This window comes from Manis javanica, chromosome 6, assembly GCF_040802235.1.
Source record: "Manis javanica isolate MJ-LG chromosome 6, MJ_LKY, whole genome shotgun sequence".
Classification (NCBI taxonomy): Eukaryota; Metazoa; Chordata; class Mammalia; order Pholidota; family Manidae; genus Manis; species Manis javanica.
In genome coordinates, this window is record NC_133161.1 from 101,684,396 (window position 1) to 101,702,632 (window position 18,237).

At 48.2% G+C, this 18,237-nt stretch overlaps 1 protein-coding gene across 11 annotated transcripts in view; it reads right to left on the bottom strand.

The window, feature by feature from the left end:
* The window catches only part of GRB10 (growth factor receptor bound protein 10), a 203,377-nt gene that overhangs the window by 122,183 nt on the left and 62,957 nt on the right, over positions 1-18,237 (bottom strand). For 10 of the 11 annotated variants that reach the window (XR_012132421.1, XM_073239137.1, XM_073239136.1 and 7 more), the window contains one exon: positions 17,968-18,065. The exons of the other annotated variant lie outside the window; for it this stretch is intronic. Coding sequence is in view for 8 of the 10 variants with exons in the window: in XM_073239137.1 (XP_073095238.1) it covers positions 17,968-18,018 (51 nt within the window). In the remaining 2 variants the exon portion in view is untranslated. The remainder of the gene's footprint in view (positions 1-17,967; positions 18,066-18,237) is intronic. 11 annotated transcript variants of the gene reach the window in all.

An 18,237-nucleotide genomic window follows, 5' to 3' on the forward strand; every position in this document is an offset into this window, starting at 1 on the left:
ATTCATTCAGGGTGCTGACTCTGCCATGAAAATACCTGGAAAACCTCTCACCAGAGTGCTTTTCCCCAAAATAAAAGATGCCTGGCTTGGCAGAGACAATGCCACTGCACAGAAAGCAAGAGGTTCTTACTGAGGCCCCACTGTGTGCATGCACTAACAGATGTCAAGTCAGGCACTCCCCTCTTAACTCCCCGCAGATGCCCCTGCGTGGTGCCACGTCAGCATGAATGGCAAATGAACTGCCTACCTTCAGAGCCACTCATTCTCTGGCATGGGGCACAGAAACACCCCTTCAGTTATTCAAGGCTACCAGCCTGCTTTATTGAGATGGAAGTTACAGAAAATAAATTTCATCTGTTGTAAGTGTACAATCCAATGTTAGTATAATTACAGATTGGTACAACGATCGCCACAATCTAAATTTAGAACATTTCCATCACCCTATAGAGAAACCCCATTGCCCAGAGCCTGTCAATCTTGATAAATGATTTTCCCAAAATAAAGTGCCTCTGCCAGGTCAGTTTTGCTCCTAAGTTCTAATTCGGCATTCCCACATCAATGACCCAGCTCAGCCTAACGGTTAAGAGCACTAGCTCTAAAATTTCTATAAATGAGTAGCTGAAGGACCTGGGGAAGACACTAAATGTCCCCATGGTGGGTCACCTCAAAGGATTGTGGGGAAGATATAACAGATCATGCATGTAAAGTATCCCTCAGTGTTGGCTGCAATTTTCACCAGTAATCCGGACATTGTCCCACCTCCTCCATCATCACCTCCTCCTCCTCCTCCTCCTCCTGTACCACCTCATCCTCTTCCATCACCTCCCCCTCCTCCATCATCACCTCCCCCTCCTCCATCATCACTACACCACCTCCACCACCTCCATCCCCTCCTCCATCACCTCCTCCTGCACCACCTCCTCCTCTTCCATCACCTCCCCCTCCTCCATCATCACTCCACCACCTCCACCACCTCCATCCCCTCCTCCATCACCTCCTCCTGCACCACCTCCTCCTCTTCCATCACCTCCCCCTCCTCTGCCTCCTCCATCACCTCCTCCATCATCACCTCCTCCTCTTCCATCACTTCCCCCTCCTCTATCATCTCCCCTTTCTTCCCTATCACCTCCACCTTCACCACTTCTCCCTCTACCACCAGCAAGATCTCCATCTCTACCTCCTCCATCACCAACTTAACATGAGGATCAGGAAAAGGTCACCTGTGAACAGCTGATAGTACAGCAAGACCAATGTACACATGTAATTACATAACGGAAATTCAGTTAATGTCTTTTCTGATTTCTTTTCATTTTCTGTATACTAAAGTGAGTCCAATCAGAAGTAAAAGCTGATGAACAGTTTCTGACACTGGCCCACAGAGGCAGGCATTCCAAACACACAAAGGGACATGTCCCCCAAAGCAGGCTGGACCCCAAAGTACACACCTAAAGGAGTTCCTAGATCATGGACTCACTCATTAGATATTTGTGAAGAAAATAATAATAACTAATGGAAAAAATGAATTCCATAAAGAGTTCAAAAGCACCAACTTCAGAAGGATGAAGTGGCCTCTACACAATGCCGTTCCCACTAACCGCCAAGTGGAAACACTCAGCAGACAAAAACCCACAGGCCTTCACCCTCTCAGAGAGCCTTGAGAAGTGGCACGTCAGAATTTTCAAATCCCCTTCACAGCAAGCACAGAAATTAAAATTCACAAACTTCCAAAGCCTGAACAAAAGGCTGCGAGTATTCCTACACCACAGGTGATTCTCCGGGACCCCAGCAACTCTCAGGCAAATGAATGGAGCACCAGAGAGAAGCAGGCCTGTTGGACCTCTCCCTGCCCGCATCAGGCTCGCTTCCACCAGTGGGTGGTCCCGCGTGGCTGCAGCCCATGTCTGCAGGAGGGCTGGCCCCCTACCCAACCAGTTCAGCACCATCCCCAGAGGGTCGGTCTCCCTGAGCAGCTCCCAACTCTAGAATGCTGCCCATCTCCTCCACTCCCCAAGGGGAATACCAATGCTTCCATCACCTGCTATAGAGTGAACAGAGTCTTCTAACCATAGCCACGACTTTAATTACAGATATAACTTACTGGGAGAGGTGCCACACTGCCTAAAATTCAGAGCTAGGCGTAAATGACTAATAACATAGGCCAGGCTTTGCTGCGGGGAAGGAAGTAGTAAAAAAGGCTGGCCCAGGTATGGACAAGGGTGGCTGTCACTCGGAGGAGCGGGTTGGAGGTAAGAGGCTGAGGAACACCAACAATTTTACAGTTCAGTGATGGGTCTGTGTCTTAGAAACGCTACTAAAAGGTGGGGAATTCATGCCAATATAATTACTGTGGCTCAGAAAAGGAACCAAATACTTCAAGCCAGTGAAATTCTAAAAAATAAGAAACAATGTCATAAATACTCCATTAGTTGATGAAAGACAGCACAGCACTTCTTGACCCATTCCTGTTTTCATGCAAGGCTGAAGGTTTTCCAGAGTTATTAACTTGTGGATTTTAAGTATAATCAGTGGTCCCGGTCTAAAAGGAAAAGCTGTTACAAATTTCTTAATGGCTATTTGGTTGTTCTATGAGACCTATGTACCTTGCTAGAAAATGGTCAAGATGCAGGAGCAGAAGGTTGTGAGATTGGGGGGTCTCTGGGAAGAGACCCCGCCAGCTGGGGTCATGGTTTCACCCACCCACAGCTATCTGCCCAGACTGGGTAGGTCAGAGAGCCAAGTGTTTGGTTCCCTCCCAAGAGGAACCCATGAATCAAGCCAACAAACACTCTCTCATGACTTGTTACTGAGCTCAGCACGATGGCGCAAACACACACTATTTAACAAAACAGACACACAAACCAGTTGTACACATGCTATGATATAGTACTTCCATATCTGTTATGCACGTCTGCCCCAGACACACAGCGTGTCCTTATGTTCTCCCCCTGGCATAGCCCATTTAAACAATGACCAAGGATGTCTGGCACCTGGCAGTGTGTAGGCAGCAGAGCAGAGCAGGGCACAAAACCTCACCTCCACTACCCCTGCCTCTCAGTTTGTTCTCTGGGGCCTGTCCCCCTCGTGAAAAGGAAAATCAAGAGAAACCAAAACATCCACATGTTTTAACATAATGTTTACTTGTGAGGATGGTCAGCAAGTGGCACATGAACAACCCTGGGTGCCACAGCGACCTGTCCACCTGGGAAATGACATGGTACAGTTTCTCACCTGCTTGGTGAAGAACACTGACAATCACAGGCTTCAACCTGCTTCCAGAGGACCAGCTAAAATGCAACCAGGCGTTAAGAGCAATCTGATAAGCAACAAGCTTCCAAATGGAATAAAATGTGCCCTGATTTGGCCCCAGGAAATTCTGGCTAACAGGGCCTCCAAGTTCTGGGGAAAAAAGGAATTGTGCCAGGGTTTCCTGCTGCAGTACCTTGCCCCTCTGCCTTCACAGAAGATGACTCCATGTGCTGAGCTTCAGGGAGCCTCAAAGCAACAGCCCAATACCAGCAGCAGTGGAATGCCTCCGAGGCCAGAGGGGACTGTGCCGCCCAGCCAGAGAGACCCAAAGAAAAGGCCCAAGGAAAGGCACTAACAAAACATGGCGCTATGGGCTAATGTGAGCACAGCTGTGACACTGGGGTGGAAATCCTGGGGTCAGCATCTCAGAGCTTGAGCTTCCACATCTCGAATGGGGCTCGATCCCGAGACCTCCCTAGTGGGGACAAAAGGCCACTGCAGACAGATGAACCCCATTCTCAGCTCCAAACTTCCTGCTTTCTCTCTTGGCACCTCTGTCCTTGCAACGTCTATAGTCAAACTGGGGCACCAAACCACATGCTGTGCTTTTGTACAGTAATGGAGATGGTCTTCCTAGCCAAGCGCTAGTGTGTAGCAGCACCCTGCACACCCACACTCCGTCCTACAAGCAGAATGAGGAGAGGCATCCCTTCCTTGAACTTTGTCAACAGCAACCTCAGAACCTGGAAAGGGTTCTCGGTGTCCTGGCTGACCAGGAAAAAGCCCCAGGGTTTCATATGGTGCAATCCTCAGTGGTGGCTCTTCCTCATTTCTATGTCCCTCTGACAAGCAGAGGGCAGAAGGCCAGGGTGAATGGCAGCCCACGGCCAAGAATCAGGAGGCGCCATGAGGAAAGCTGGGTCTGGCCCAGAGCTCCAGCCTGCGTCCCCAGTGCATCTCACCCAGCTTCCAACACCACACCTGCACCAGGTGTGACAGCTCTGTGTGAGCAGGTGAGACACAGAGCAGGAAATGGTAGAGAGAAGCTTCCAGAAGCATGCTAAAGGGCACGGAGGACAGGTAAGATGATGCTCCCTTGAGATGTATCTTCCACGGAGCTTTGTGCAGGCAAGTGGCTGAGTCAAATTGAATGACCAGCACAGATCTCAGGGCACAAAAACTCGTCCTCCTGCCCAAGAGCAGCTTGTCCCAGTAAGACAAGATGTGCCAACCCCTTGTAGCAGGGAGGACTGCTGGGCCCTAACTCAGGGTGGGTCAGGAGAAGCTGTTCACTGCATCCTTCATGTATGAAAAACCTTACTGTGGCATGAGCCAAATGGTTGTAAACTGCCAATGTAACGAACTCCAAGATTCTGAGCAGGTTTCCCCCATAAAGTGAAGTCTTGGGACCATGTGATCTCTGCATTTCTTCTCAACTCCGAAGCTGTATACTACATAAAAATGTTCTGAGGCTAATCTATTCCTAGAACTGTGGTTAAAATAATATTATGGGAGACTTCTGAGCTTCCAGCTAAGATGGAATATCAAGGATTGGATATACCCTCTCTCCTTAAATAACTGAAAAGCTGAAATGGTTTTACACATTGGACAACAGACAGCACAGGACAGTGTTCTTGAAAGAGAAGAAACAAGTGTGGGGGGCCCTACCAAGGCCCCACTCACGGCCTGCAGTTTCCAGTCCACAGCACAATGGAGAGGGCTGCATAAAGACTTCAGCCTCTTTTCTAAGGAGACAAAATTCACAGTTCAGGGAGACCAAGGTTCAGAGGAAAGTGCTGGAGACCCACAGAGAGTGACCTGCAAATTGTTGCCAGAGTATTGATCACATGCATGTAAGGAAATGATCAAGACCAGGGGAAGAAGCAGGCAAACAATCCCCAGGACTCACACAGGGCAGGACACAGTCTATGTTCCTTCCAGCAGGAGTGTAAGGCTCCTTACACAGGAGACACTGAACTGAGTCCTCAGAAAGGCCTTGCTTCAACAGTGAGGTCAAATAAGGCCTAGACTAAAAGCGACCCAGCTTGGCTAAAAACATTTAAAAGCAAGCTTCAAAAGGATCAAACTATTTCCAAGAAGCCTGACTGTTCCCATAATAAATACCCCAGGTATTTAAAGGAATACCAAAAGAGAAAAAGAAGAAAAAAGAAATTGAGCATTCAACCATGTAAAATTCACAATGTCTGGCATCCAATCAAACACTACCAGCCAAAAGAAGATAAGATCTATCATGATAAGAGAGTCAACTCAGAGAAACAGACCCAGAAATGTCAAATTAGATAGAAGTAGAGGGCAGATATGTCAAAACAGCCCAGATCAATAAGAAAGTGTAATCCTGATAAGGGAGAAAAGTCATGAAATGGCCAAATTCAACCTCCAGAGATGAAAAATTCACAGGCAGGCTGAGTGCATTTCAGGCACCACGACTCTTCTTCGCTCTCTGTCTACCTCCAGTGAGCCCTCTCTGAGGACGGTGGGATGGATGCTCCCTGCCCACTGAGGCTGGAGTGCCTGGGGGACCTGGTGCCAGAGAACCCCCAGGAAGACAGCAATGGAAACTAACCAAAATGAAGCACACAGAGGAAGAAACAAATGGGAAGACTGATCAACTCCCCCAAATTATGTCCGGTGTGGACACAGGGGAGGGGCTCAGTTCGGGGCCAGACAGAGCTGAAGCTGACCCTGGCATCTCCTGCTTTCTGGCTGTCTGCCCTGAGCCAGGTAAGGGGGCAGAGCTCTGAGCCTCGGGATCGTCAGAGGCACATCTGGATAACAATACCCATTTCAAAGGACTTGTGGGGAGACTGAGGGAGGCGAAGTGCAAGAAGTCCCAAGTCAAAGGCCAGCTCTTTCTCATTTCTCAGTACCCAAGGAGTTGACATCCCACTCTGTCACAGCCTCGTGTGGGGTTGGGAGGGTCAAGGGCAGAAGCAAGGAGGGTCTTCACAGTCCCTCCAGAGCTGTGCCTGCCCTCATACACGTGGAAAGCAGTCATCACTGACCAATCCCGAGTGAGTTGGAGGGCCGATCCAGCCTCAATAAGTAGCAAAGGTGTTGGGGCCATCTGGCCCCTCAAGGAGGTACAGCCGCCAGACTGTGTACCCCAGGCCTGTCCCAGAGAGGAATGACACTCGCAAGGGGATGGAATCATGTGTGCATGTGCACTTTTATCATCTATAGCATGTGTGCACACCCAGCTCCGCTAACTTACACACTCAGGCACAGACCATCTTCAGATCCTGCAGCACCCCTCTGGCTGCACAAAGTATTCCTTTATACAGGAAATCTTCCCCCAAAGCAACGGGCCCATTTGTTATCAGCAGGTCTGAGACACTATCTTCCTGTTGGTGTACCTCAGCCAGGTATTGAGGAAACTCCCTGTTCACACCTCTGCCGAATTCTCCTTCTCTGAAAGGAGGTTCCTGGGCTGACACCCCCATATCCATTTAAAACCCCACTGGGAGATCCAGGTATCTGCCAACCCTTTCTAGGGCAGGCATTGGCAAGGTGCTGTGGGGAGACAACAGGGTCAGGACAAAGCCGTCATGTGACCCTATTCCCAAACTGCTCAAATAGGAATTGTTGCCGGCAAAGTAGGCTGGCCTTGATCCCACTGGACTTTGCTTTGTTCCAGAGTCTCCAGGGAGGCCAGAGACTCAGGTGGCAGAAACACTGTGGCCAGTACCCCAAGTGCCAGGCTGCCAGCAAAATGGGCTTCCCAAGCTGGGACCAGAGGCACGGGCAACAGCGTGTCCCTGCCAGGGCAACAGTACTGATGCAAAGGGTAAGGATGCAGGCAGCCTAGTGAGTGGGGGACAGAGGATCACACACGGGGGAGCAGAGGCCAGGGGGATGGAGGATCATACATGGGGGAGGAGAGCCAGGGGGACGGAGGATCACACATGGGAGAACAGAGGCGAGGGGGACAGAGGATCACAGATGGAGGAGGAGAGGCCAGGGGGACAGAAGATCACACACAGGGGTGCAGGAAAAGAGGCCAGGGGGACAGGATACACACACAGGGGTGGGGGATGAGAGGCCAGGGGGATGGAGGATCACACACGGGGAAGCAGAGGCCAGGGGGACGGAGGATCACACATGGGGGAGGAGAGGCCAGGGGGACGGAGGATCACACATGGGGGAGGAGAGGCCAGGGGGACGGAGGATCACACATGGGGGAGGAGAGGCCAGGGGGACAGAGGATCACACACGGGGGAGCAGAGGCCAGGGGGACGGAGGATCACATGGGGGTGCAGGAGAAGAGGCCAGGGGGACAGGATTCACACACAGGGGTGTGGGATGAGAGACCAGGAGGATGGAGGGTTCATGCGGTGGTGCGGGAGGAGAGGCCAACTGTGGTCATGGGAAGATGAAGTACATATGAAACTTCCTTATTTTAAAATGTTGGCATAACACGGGTCCCCAGAAATACTTCTGTGAACGCAACAGCAATCCTTCAGTTCGGTGCCCAGGGTCAGCCTCTGCCTCCTCCCAGCTCGGCCTCTACATCCCCCACAGCGTCCTTGGCTCAGGCTGCCCTCCGCACGTCCTGAACCACTGCCGCCGAAAGTAGCTGGGAAGTGACTGCAGTGCCCAAATCACACCCCACACCCGGGAGACAGAGCATGGAGCCCAAGGACCCTGGAGTCTGCACGTGAATCTTCACTTTACACCTTTACACCCACCATTTCAGTCTAGGAAGACCAGAGATCTAAATTCACTTCAAACCAGCTTGCTTATTAAGAAGCAGGCTTCATAAACACACAAACACCCGGTTCTCAGGGAGCCCGGAATACAGCACACCTACACTGAAACAGCCATGGGAACCCCAAAGCAGTAACCACTCCTCATGGCTCCCACACAGAAGAAAGCTTACAAACCAATGACGAACAATCTCAGTTATTGTTCCATGTCTTTAAGCTCAGTGAGGACTATGACGTCCTCCCCAGGGTGACACAGCTATGGAGCTGCGTCAAATGCAGAGTTTCACACACTTGGATATCCAACCCCTTCCTCATCTAAGTAACAGAGAAATAAAGCCAGTCTTTAGAGACTCACCTCATTCAACAATATCTACCAAGCACCTATTACGAGGTCAGCACATTAATGCTTAAAGCAAAGAACTCGCCCTCCTTGATATTTTATCTAAAGAAAACAAATGACACACAATAAATATACTATGCAATATATATATTTATAATTTAATATATTACATGGAATTTTAAAGGTGTAGAGCAGGGTAAATAGGGGAGGAAGCTGCAATTTAAGTAAAACAAGAAAACCTCATGGAAAAGGGGCTTGGAGGGACCGAGACTGGGAGAAGGACCGGATGCGGCACACAGGTCTCCCAGTATGACCCTGCCAGCCGTAAGGGCCTCGATGCAGACAGAGGTGGCAGCCATGCAGAGCGACTTCTACATCTTCCCCTTAATAGTGACCACCCTTAACAATTACAGCAGATGACAGTTTCCCTGCAAGATAAATGTCTAAATGAGCTCTTTCATTTCCATCATACTTGAGAATCTTTAACCAGTAATAAAAAGTTTTGTTTTTCCTATGAGTTTATGCTCCCTTTATCACTTTTTTTTTTAAGCCCTCCTATCAATTGGTCAAATTTCAGCCCTTTATTCCCAGGCACCCAGGAACAGCTGGAGGGAGGCCTATTCTTCTGCCCTCCACTCCCCCAACAGCTGGGCAGAGCCAGAAACCTTCACAGAACTCAAGTGCATCACAGCAAGACCAGGAAAGCCCCTCACAAAGCTGCAGAGATGGGGAATCTATTCTCAGTGAAAAAAATGTCAGATTTCCTAACATTTTCCCAGGAAAACTACCCAATGTAAGCACAGTGACAGAAAATTTACTGAGAGGGAATATTAAAACATCAGTTAAATATTTACTTTTTCCTTAAACATCAATTATAGGAAAATCTCACAGAGGTTGGAAATAATGCTAATCTTCAAAAATAGCAAATATCAAAGCTTTCTTTTTGTTTCTTCCTAGTTATTAAAAAAATAATAATAGTTTCTAAAAGGTGCCAGCAGCATGTTCTCAGGGTCTCCTTCAAACATGCATCAGTATTTCACACATTCTGGGGAGCCACCCAGGTGAGTGTTTACTGTACGAAGACACGATGGTGAGGTGTTCCACTTTGCCAGAGTTAATACCTGGTAAGAGCAGGTGAGTACCGTCTGCCACCACTTGCCAAATGAGGCAGAGTGCAGAGTTGACTCTCCCCAAGGAGGAGAAATAACCAGCAACACTAAGAGGGCCCATGCATACACTACAAATTTAGTACACGCTACACACAGGGATGTAATAACATAACTTAAACCCAGTTACTACTTTAAAGACCCAACACTAAAATGGGAAATTATAGAATTAAAAACTCATGTTTAAATTACTCCATATGCATTAATAAGAGGTGTAATTTTAAAGTTCCTCTCTCTCCCAAAATGCATCATTTGAAAAAAAAAAAAGCAGTTAAAATGCCTAATCATCAGTCAAGGTATTTGCTGCTTGTTTACAGGTCACTGCTGCCTGGCTGCCTGCCTAACCCACTTGCACTATGAGCCGGACAGTCACACCTCCCAGCTGAGCAAATGCACGAGCTCCATAGTGCCAGCTCCCATGCAGCAAGCTGCCATAGCAGACCCCTCCTCACCTCGACGACAGGAAAGGAAGAAATGTCCCGCTGTACTGAAAAGATTAATAAATCATACCACATGCAGTATTTGCCACATTCAAATATCAGATGCAGTGACAGGTCTTCAACTGTCTTCAACTTCGTCAGAGAGCACAGACATCACTCCAGCTTCGCCGTGCCCAGCAGCCTGCACAAGGCCCCCATGCCCCCAACAGGAGGCGGCACAAGTGCAGCCATGGTACTCCAGAGCTCTGGGAAGGACTCTCAGAGCTGCCCAAAGGCTAATTCCAGCCATGCAGACAGTCCTCCAGCCGCAGCAGCACCACTGCCGGAGCACCACTTGTCCTGTGCTGGGCAAGCCAGGACTTGGGGCCCACACAGCACGGATGGTGCCCCTATAAGCACTGCAGGGCCACATGTCAGATTCGCCAGTCTGCACGTCGGCAGATGGGGTCGGCTTTACTCTGTTTACCCATCTTAGTAAAGAGCCCTCAGGATTATGTTGTTTCTTTGGATTTCCCTACTCACCCCTCACAATGCACAAGCTGAAAAAGCCATTCATTCCTTGTGAAGCAGAAAATATCAGTACCCCGCAAACACCAAAAATCTGCCCCCAAAGGCCAATTCAAACAAAATGGATATCCCCATGATGCTACATTATATGTAATTTACTTTTCTTTTAGGGATGTTCTGGAGAGGTACGCAGGGCAAAATGCAACTTGCACATGTATTTAATTTTTGAACATACCATGATGGTTTCTTCTCTGAAAAGCATCAAATGCTACAGGAAACAGTGGTTTCCTTGGTAGCTGGGGCCTCAAGTGTCACCTCTGGGCCCGCAGGAAAACAGCTGGGTCTCCCCTGCGCACAGTAAGAGGGCAGGTCCCATCGCAGAGTGCCAGGGCTGTCCCCCTACTCACTGACAGTGTGGGTCTTCTCCTTCCCTGACTGCTCAGTGTGGTCAGTCCCAGGCTGTCCCAGCATTTCTTAATGGGCAACTGCTAAGCGAATGCCAATCATTTCCTTGCTGCCCAAAGAATAACATAAAATGTTCTAATGCAGTCTTGTCCCATATTAAAACTAAGCTGGGTTTCAGGTGAGGAATAGAAACACAAGCTCCTTGGCCAGCACCCCCCACCCCTGGAGCATCCTTAACAAGCAGTTCTGGGGAAGGGGCTTCAGGAACGATGCCAGGCTCAGCCCTTGGCACTCCTGGTCACCTTGGGATTCCTAAGGCCCTGTTCATTTGGTCCCCACTGGCCCCCAAGCAGAGCTGTCCGATGTCTCCCATGCCTGGGGGTAGTACTGGGATCTGTACCAGGGTCTGCCCGGCCCCCAGGCTTCTTCACTGCCTGCTGGCCATGTGGCCTCCATGACAGACTGTGGGGCTGAGTCAGGATAGAAAGGTGCTCAAGATAAAGACATATGAAGGTGGGGTGGGTGACACTGCGAGTCACAGGGAGACTCCTGGCAAAGAAAATACCCAACCCCGAGACCCAGGGCAGTTTCCAGAGCTGGTCATCAACAGTTCAGGAAACGACAGGAGTCACATCAGGCCTCCTGGGAAGGGCAGAGGATCCCAGAAGGGTATGCTGGCCCCCAATGACCAGAGCGGTGCATGCGGGCACTCAGGCAAGGCCACATGAAATGTCACCCTACAACCTCAGACATTCAAGACCATGACCACGACATTCTCAGATAGCTGAGGCCAGCTCCTCAGGCCACTTGTGGGGCCGTTCACTGCTCCCCATTGGTCAATCATGGGTATTTTATATAAACCATGATAAAAATTACTAAAAAAATGAAATGAGAAAATACAAATACACAACCACATTTTTAATATTAAGTCTAACATTCAAATTGCAGTAAAACCTACACGTTTTCTCAATTTCTCTATTTATCATGGACTGGTAATGACCATGGCACTCTGAGTGCCCAGAATATGAAGAGATATCACCCCCATAAAAAAGAAGTCAGCCTTGGACTAAAATGACTGATGGGAGTGCCAAGACCGGGAGAGGATAATGCCCCCACCAGCATCTGAAGTGTGGTTAACTGTGGTGCTTTCCCTTTAAGAGGGGGAGGCCAAGCAGGAGACTGGAAACATGGAAAAAGTGCCAGAAATCATGACAAAGGAAGGCACCTAGAGCTGGGGTGTTTATGGGAAATGACACAGGACATGCAACTTCAAACACTACCACAGCAAGATGGGATTGACTGTTCTGTTACCAAAAAGGCCAGAACAGACTGACGCACGCTACAGAGAGGCGGCTCACTGTCAGCAACAGAGCAGGCTGTCCTGCAGGATATAAGTTCCCCCCACTTTTGGTAATCAAGGGAAACACAGCTGAATTGAGCATTCATGCTTCAACCAGATACACCGAAGCTTCTCTCCAACTCTGAGCGTCTGGCCGCTGCAGGAAACACCCGTGCGAGAAGCCACGCCCACTGTGTGCCTCCTGCCTCCTTGCAGCCACCTCTCAGGTCCTCACTACAGTCCTAATGCAGCACACCAGCGGGGTAAGCTGCAGCCTTTGCAGCATTATCAACTCTGCCACTTCACATGTGAAGAGGCAACTATCAGCTTTCATGAGTGAATGACTTCCCAGAAGTGATTCCGTAGTGGCCCATGGGCAGAGGGTAGAGAGAAAGGTGACTGAAGCTTGACCTTCAGAGGATTCAAAACTAACAGAGCACGGATTTTTGGTGGGGTTGTAACTGCCATGATGAGCAGGAGGAAAACAGAAGTGAGAGAGAGGGGTCCATGATGAGAGGCATCTTCCTCAAGAACAGGGCAGAGCCACAGGCCAGTGTTCTCTTCCTCATTGCGATGGAACCGTGAGAGAGCAGGAACTAACTCTCAATTAATCCATCGGCCTATAGGCAGGCATCACATGCTGCCCTGCCAAGCACATGTGCAAACAGGAGAATGGCAGAGCAGCGAAGGCCCCGCCAGGCCCCACAGGCCCTCTTCAATAGTTCACATACAAGCCCCCTAACCCTGAGTGTCGGCAGCATCTGCAAGCCTTGGCCCCTGGAAAGAAGAGATCAATGGTGTGCGAACAGTGCTTGACACAGTTATCAAACACAGAATAAAAACAATGCATACAAAGCATCCAAAAGAATATGGTTATTCCCGAAGAAGAGATTTGGGCAGTAAAAGTAAAAGCATTCAAACTAGAACAAGTCTGTCTCTAACAAAAGTAATTAAAAACATACTTTAAATTTTTTATTTGTATTTACTTATTTGTAATATTTCATTGATTTTACAGACTCCTGTTGTTTTAACATTTCTGAAATACAAACATCTTCCAACCAACTAATGTGTAAGGAATGCACATGATTACCTTGCTCTTTAATTTGACCTAAAAGTTGACCCTTTATCTCATGGCATCTTAGGATCAAAGAAATTCAGTAAGGGTCAAATCACAGGACACAAACTGAATGCTTCATCACAGCAGCTCTGGGCATTAAATCCACATCATCCTGACCATAACTTCCCCCTCAGTCTCACCAACATTAACACCTCCCCTCACAGACACAAACGTTACAAGAAACATGCCTCTTCTACTCAGAGGGGGACACAGCCTCTCTGCCTTAGGGAGACCATGACAGCCCCAACCCCCAGGGCTGGTGGGAGGAGAAAACCAAATCCAGGCCTTGGCGTGATGACCGTACATGGCAGTGGCTCGGTTTCCTTGTCTGCAAAGTGGGTATCAGGAAGGTCCCACCTCATGTTGTCACAGGACTGCTGGAGGGTTAAATGAGGGAACCCAAGACAGAAGCACTGAATCTTTTCCCCACTCAACGTCCCCACTGAGTCATGAGCTCAGGTTGTAGAATATCCACGTTTGACAGTTTTGCCAGGAAATGACGCAGGAGGGTCTCCACTGGGCCCCACAAAGCACACTGCTGATGCTGTCTGTCTGTCACACTAGAGCTGGGAGTCCATGAAGGCGGGGCTGGTGTGTGGTTTCCTGATATCCAGCCATGGTCTGCCCGTCATTCCCAACACAGTTAAGTGAATGAGCAAAGCAGCCACTGTAACTCCCAACATTTAAAGAAAAGGGTTCTCCTTGATTCCCTAAGTTACAGAAGGTACAAATGCACATGATATTTACCAACATGGCATCTGCTCCTAAGATTCCAATAAATAAAACCAGTTAACGGCAATTTGCCAAATCACTGAGAAAATGTTTTCCCAACCAATGACATCTATTTTTTTGTGGATATTCTGCAGTGATTTCAAAGCTTGAAAAGGCTGTAATCTCAAATTTACACAGGGATCACAAAAATCACTTAAAAATTCTACTTAAAGTTCTACACTTTAAAAAATTAGAGAGCTGCTCATGTTAATATCAAGATAATAGCCCCCATTTAATGAGTCGTCTCTATGCAAAGCACAATACCATGGGCCATATAATGACCTCTAATCATTATAATGACATCATATATCAAAGAAATATACAGAGAATTTAAACAGAGTGAGTACAGTAAGGCAGCTGAATAGTATATTACCAGGACATTTCTAAGTTGTCTGCTTTACCTCACAAAACACCTCTATAAAACAGTGATTGTTACTAAATTCAGAATCATAATCTTAAATAATCTGTAAAACCTGCTTAGGGAAAAGTCCTATCTGCTGGAATGGTGTCATAATATAAAAATACGGGATGTTTCAGATGATCTTTTGCAGTTTCCCAGCTCAAGTAAAAGAGCCATGATGAAAGGAAGTTACTGTCCACAAATCTCTTGTAAAAAATGTGGTCCAGTGAAGATGACCCTTTTTCAAAGAACAAGTGTAAGATTAAAAACAGAAAAGCTACAGAATCACTCTCTGGCTAAAATAATAAATAATGGTGTTAAACTTTGGGAATGGAACTCCTTTCCAGGACTGATCCCACATCAAGCCTAGAAGGGATGGTGTGGTGTCATCCTTGGGGACCTCCAGACATTGCCAAGAGGAGGAGGAATCCAGACACGCACAGCTGTGTGTGATGGGCAGAGAGGAACTCCCATCCGAGAGCTGGGGGTCTTGTCCCCTTACCCCAGCAATGAGCAAACAAGCTGATGCACAAGGGCACTCTGACCTCTGTTCACCCAGAAGACTCACTGAAGCAACTGGTGTCCTAAAACAGGAACTGGAAAACTTTTTCTGAAAAGGGCCACACACTGCTCTACTCTGCTGCTGTCATCTGAAAGCAGCCACAGACAAGGTGGGATCGAGTGAGTGTGGCTGGGTGCCAGTAAAACTTCATTTACAAAAGCAGGCAGGGGCCTGACTTGGCTCATGGGCTGTAGTTGTCAAAGTCTAGAGGTTCCTGGCCCGGAGGCTCAGGGACACAGAACTGAAATGGAGACAAAGGGAGCAACTTGGGGTAACCTGAGGCTGCAGGTTTTTATGAAATGATTAAATTACTCCTCAAATGAAGGGTGGGTGCAGCCACGCTGGTGATCCAATCTCTGCATGAGGCAGCATCTCAAACTTTTACTACAAAGTGTGCATGTTTTCAACTCAGAAATCAGGAGTAAAAAATATAAAAGTAAAACTAAATATTTAGAATAAATATTTGGAAAATCAACAGTAATCTTATAACCTACAGCCAGCTTAACATTCAGGCATTTCATTTCTATAAGCCAGCTCAACACATGGCTCAGATGTCTGTACATGTTACATTCTATTTTAGGCATTCTTCTGAAGGATAATAAACGCTGCTTTCCTTTATAATAAATAAATAAAATGCACTTCGTAGTAGATGCATAATCCCTTCTCAAAACCCAGGAGGCTGGATGTTGATGGGAATTGAGCATTTTTGGATTTGAGAAAGACAAGACAGGACCCAGGAAGGCCCTGCAGGCCAGTCGTCCCGTATCTGACAGGCACAGTTTGGTACAGGCCGAGGCAGAACTGCCTTGCCATGAGAAACAAAAACGCTGCTCGGTTTAGAGCTTTCAGATCTTTTAAATTGCAGACAGTGGACTGTAGGCCTCTATTTATAACCCTGCCCTCTCCAAATGCCTCCCATTCCTACTGGACCGAAGTCTAAACCCTGTCTGCTCCACCCTCTGCATGATCACCGCCCCAGTCCTGCCTGGTGCCACTCCCCACCCTCACCCCCTACTCTGGGTACTTCTCTGGGGGGCCTCTCTGACTCCTCTTTCCAGCTGTCCTATTTGATTTGCTTCAAAATTATCCTCATTATTCACAATGATCTTATCACTGGTTTTCATTTCCCACTAGGATTCATGAGCCCTGGGACTTTATCTGCGTTGTGACTTCCCGGCACAACTGGTATCTGGCACCTATGTCTGGCACAATTGGTAACCAAGGAATTAAAAGTGACAGTTCTGAACTGGGCACCTGAAATGTGGCTGGCCCCAGGCTAGGCAATTTCCACATACTTCTTCCAATCCTCACACAACTCAGACACCGTTAACCATTTTTTACCAACAGGGAAACTGAGGCCAAGGAAGCCATGAGACTCCCCCAAGGCCACCGAACTATGATAATATCACATCTTAAAGGGACACCCTAAGTTCTGAAAGTAAAGTGGTTATCTCTGATTCCACCAGCTCCCCCACACCCCCACCCATCTGCTGCTCTGTCACTAAAGCAGGAAGCAGGGTAATTAAGCACACATTAATTTGGGTGCTTCTGTGTATATAAAAAATTAAGCATCTCAGCAACTCACTGACTGAACCCCATATCTAATGCAAGCCACGGTTCTTGGTGAGAGCTAGAATTAGAAGCTTATTTGTATATTGAAGTACTTAAGAAGAAATTCTTCTCTCTAAACACTTGGAGATTTATCTAATTGCTGTAATTGCAGATTGCTCAAGACTGGAACTCACTGTAAATCATCCCATTTTCTGAGAAATTCTGGAACTGTCATCTAATTTTCCAGGAATAGAGAATAAATGCTGCCAAGTCCAGCTGCTGGATTTTTGCAAGGCTTTTTAGACTGCCTTCAAAAGCCACTAGACAGCATGACTGAGCATTTCCTCAAAGGATGACAGAGCACGCTGGGGGTGCCCACCATTCATCCACCACTTCCTGGCTCCTGAGGGGCAGCCTTGGGCAAGGGGGGCAGCAAAGAGCAACAGTCAATACACCTACCCAGGGAAGCATTAGGCTCCGTGGATGCCTCTGTCATCTCCACGGACCAGCAGGACATCAAAGATGCCCACGGGAGCCAGAGAAGGCTAAGGGCCAGTGTGTCATCAGCCTTCCCAGTGGCATGTCTGGCCCTTGAGGTCTGCTGTGTCACCAGCCGAAGATGACACTACTCTACTCAACTAGCATTTAGACAGACTGCTCCGGGGAAGGTTTTCTTTGTAGGGCACTGCTCCCATTCCCCTGAGAGTCATGGTGGGAAGTACACGGCAGCAGGCTGGGGTGAGGGTGCAGCTGGCCCAGACAACAGGCCAAAGCTAAGCAACCAGAAAACTGGACCTGTGGCCGGTGGATGCAGCACAGAGCTGTCATCAACAGGATGGGGCCTCTTCAAGGACAAGGATACAACCATGCGGGAGGCAGAGGGTGATGCCTGGGGCACAGCCCACCCACCCACCAGACCCGCAGGTCACCAGCAAACCTTGCAGTTCTGCTGAGGGTTTAGTCCTCTTTTCTGGCTGGTAACTGATTTTAGCTTTGTCTCAAATCCAATGCCTATATGGTATGATAGTCTGTATCTTCAGCCTTTCTTAGAAGGTTTGCTTCACTGACACCGGAAGAGTTGAGAAGCTGGGGTGCTCTAGACAAGTTCTTATCACTGTAGCTAAAGAGAGACTCCCCAGATGAAGGCAAGGGAACAAGTTCAGAGAGGTACAAAAATGGGGTCAAGAGTAGACAAGACAGACAGACTTCAGAACCCGGGACTGCTGCCGGCAGATGGAGGCCAAGACGGTACAGGTACTTGAAATGGCATGGGACTGAGGGATAACCTGTTACATCCTAAGAACCTGCAGTAAGGATGGTCATGGCTATTGCCTACATTTGTGCTGTGGCCCTCAGCCAACACCATTTGCCAGAATCAGCCGTCCATGCTCACCCATACCTGGTAGTACGGATGGTGCAAAAAGGAATCTGGGCAGCCAGCTAAAGCCATTGGTTCCTTCTTGCTTTCTTCAAATTACATGTACTTCGCTGCAGCACCTGGAATAGAGACAGATGTGAGAAGCTGTAAGTCTAGGGAGAGGAAATCCTGGGGCAACGAAATCAGTCAAAGGGAGAAATAAAGTTTAAAACCTGTTTATTGCTTACAAAACTGCAGTCTGGCCCATCTCTCTCCCCTGTTCCAGCAGCAGCAAAACCGGCCCTCCCTCTC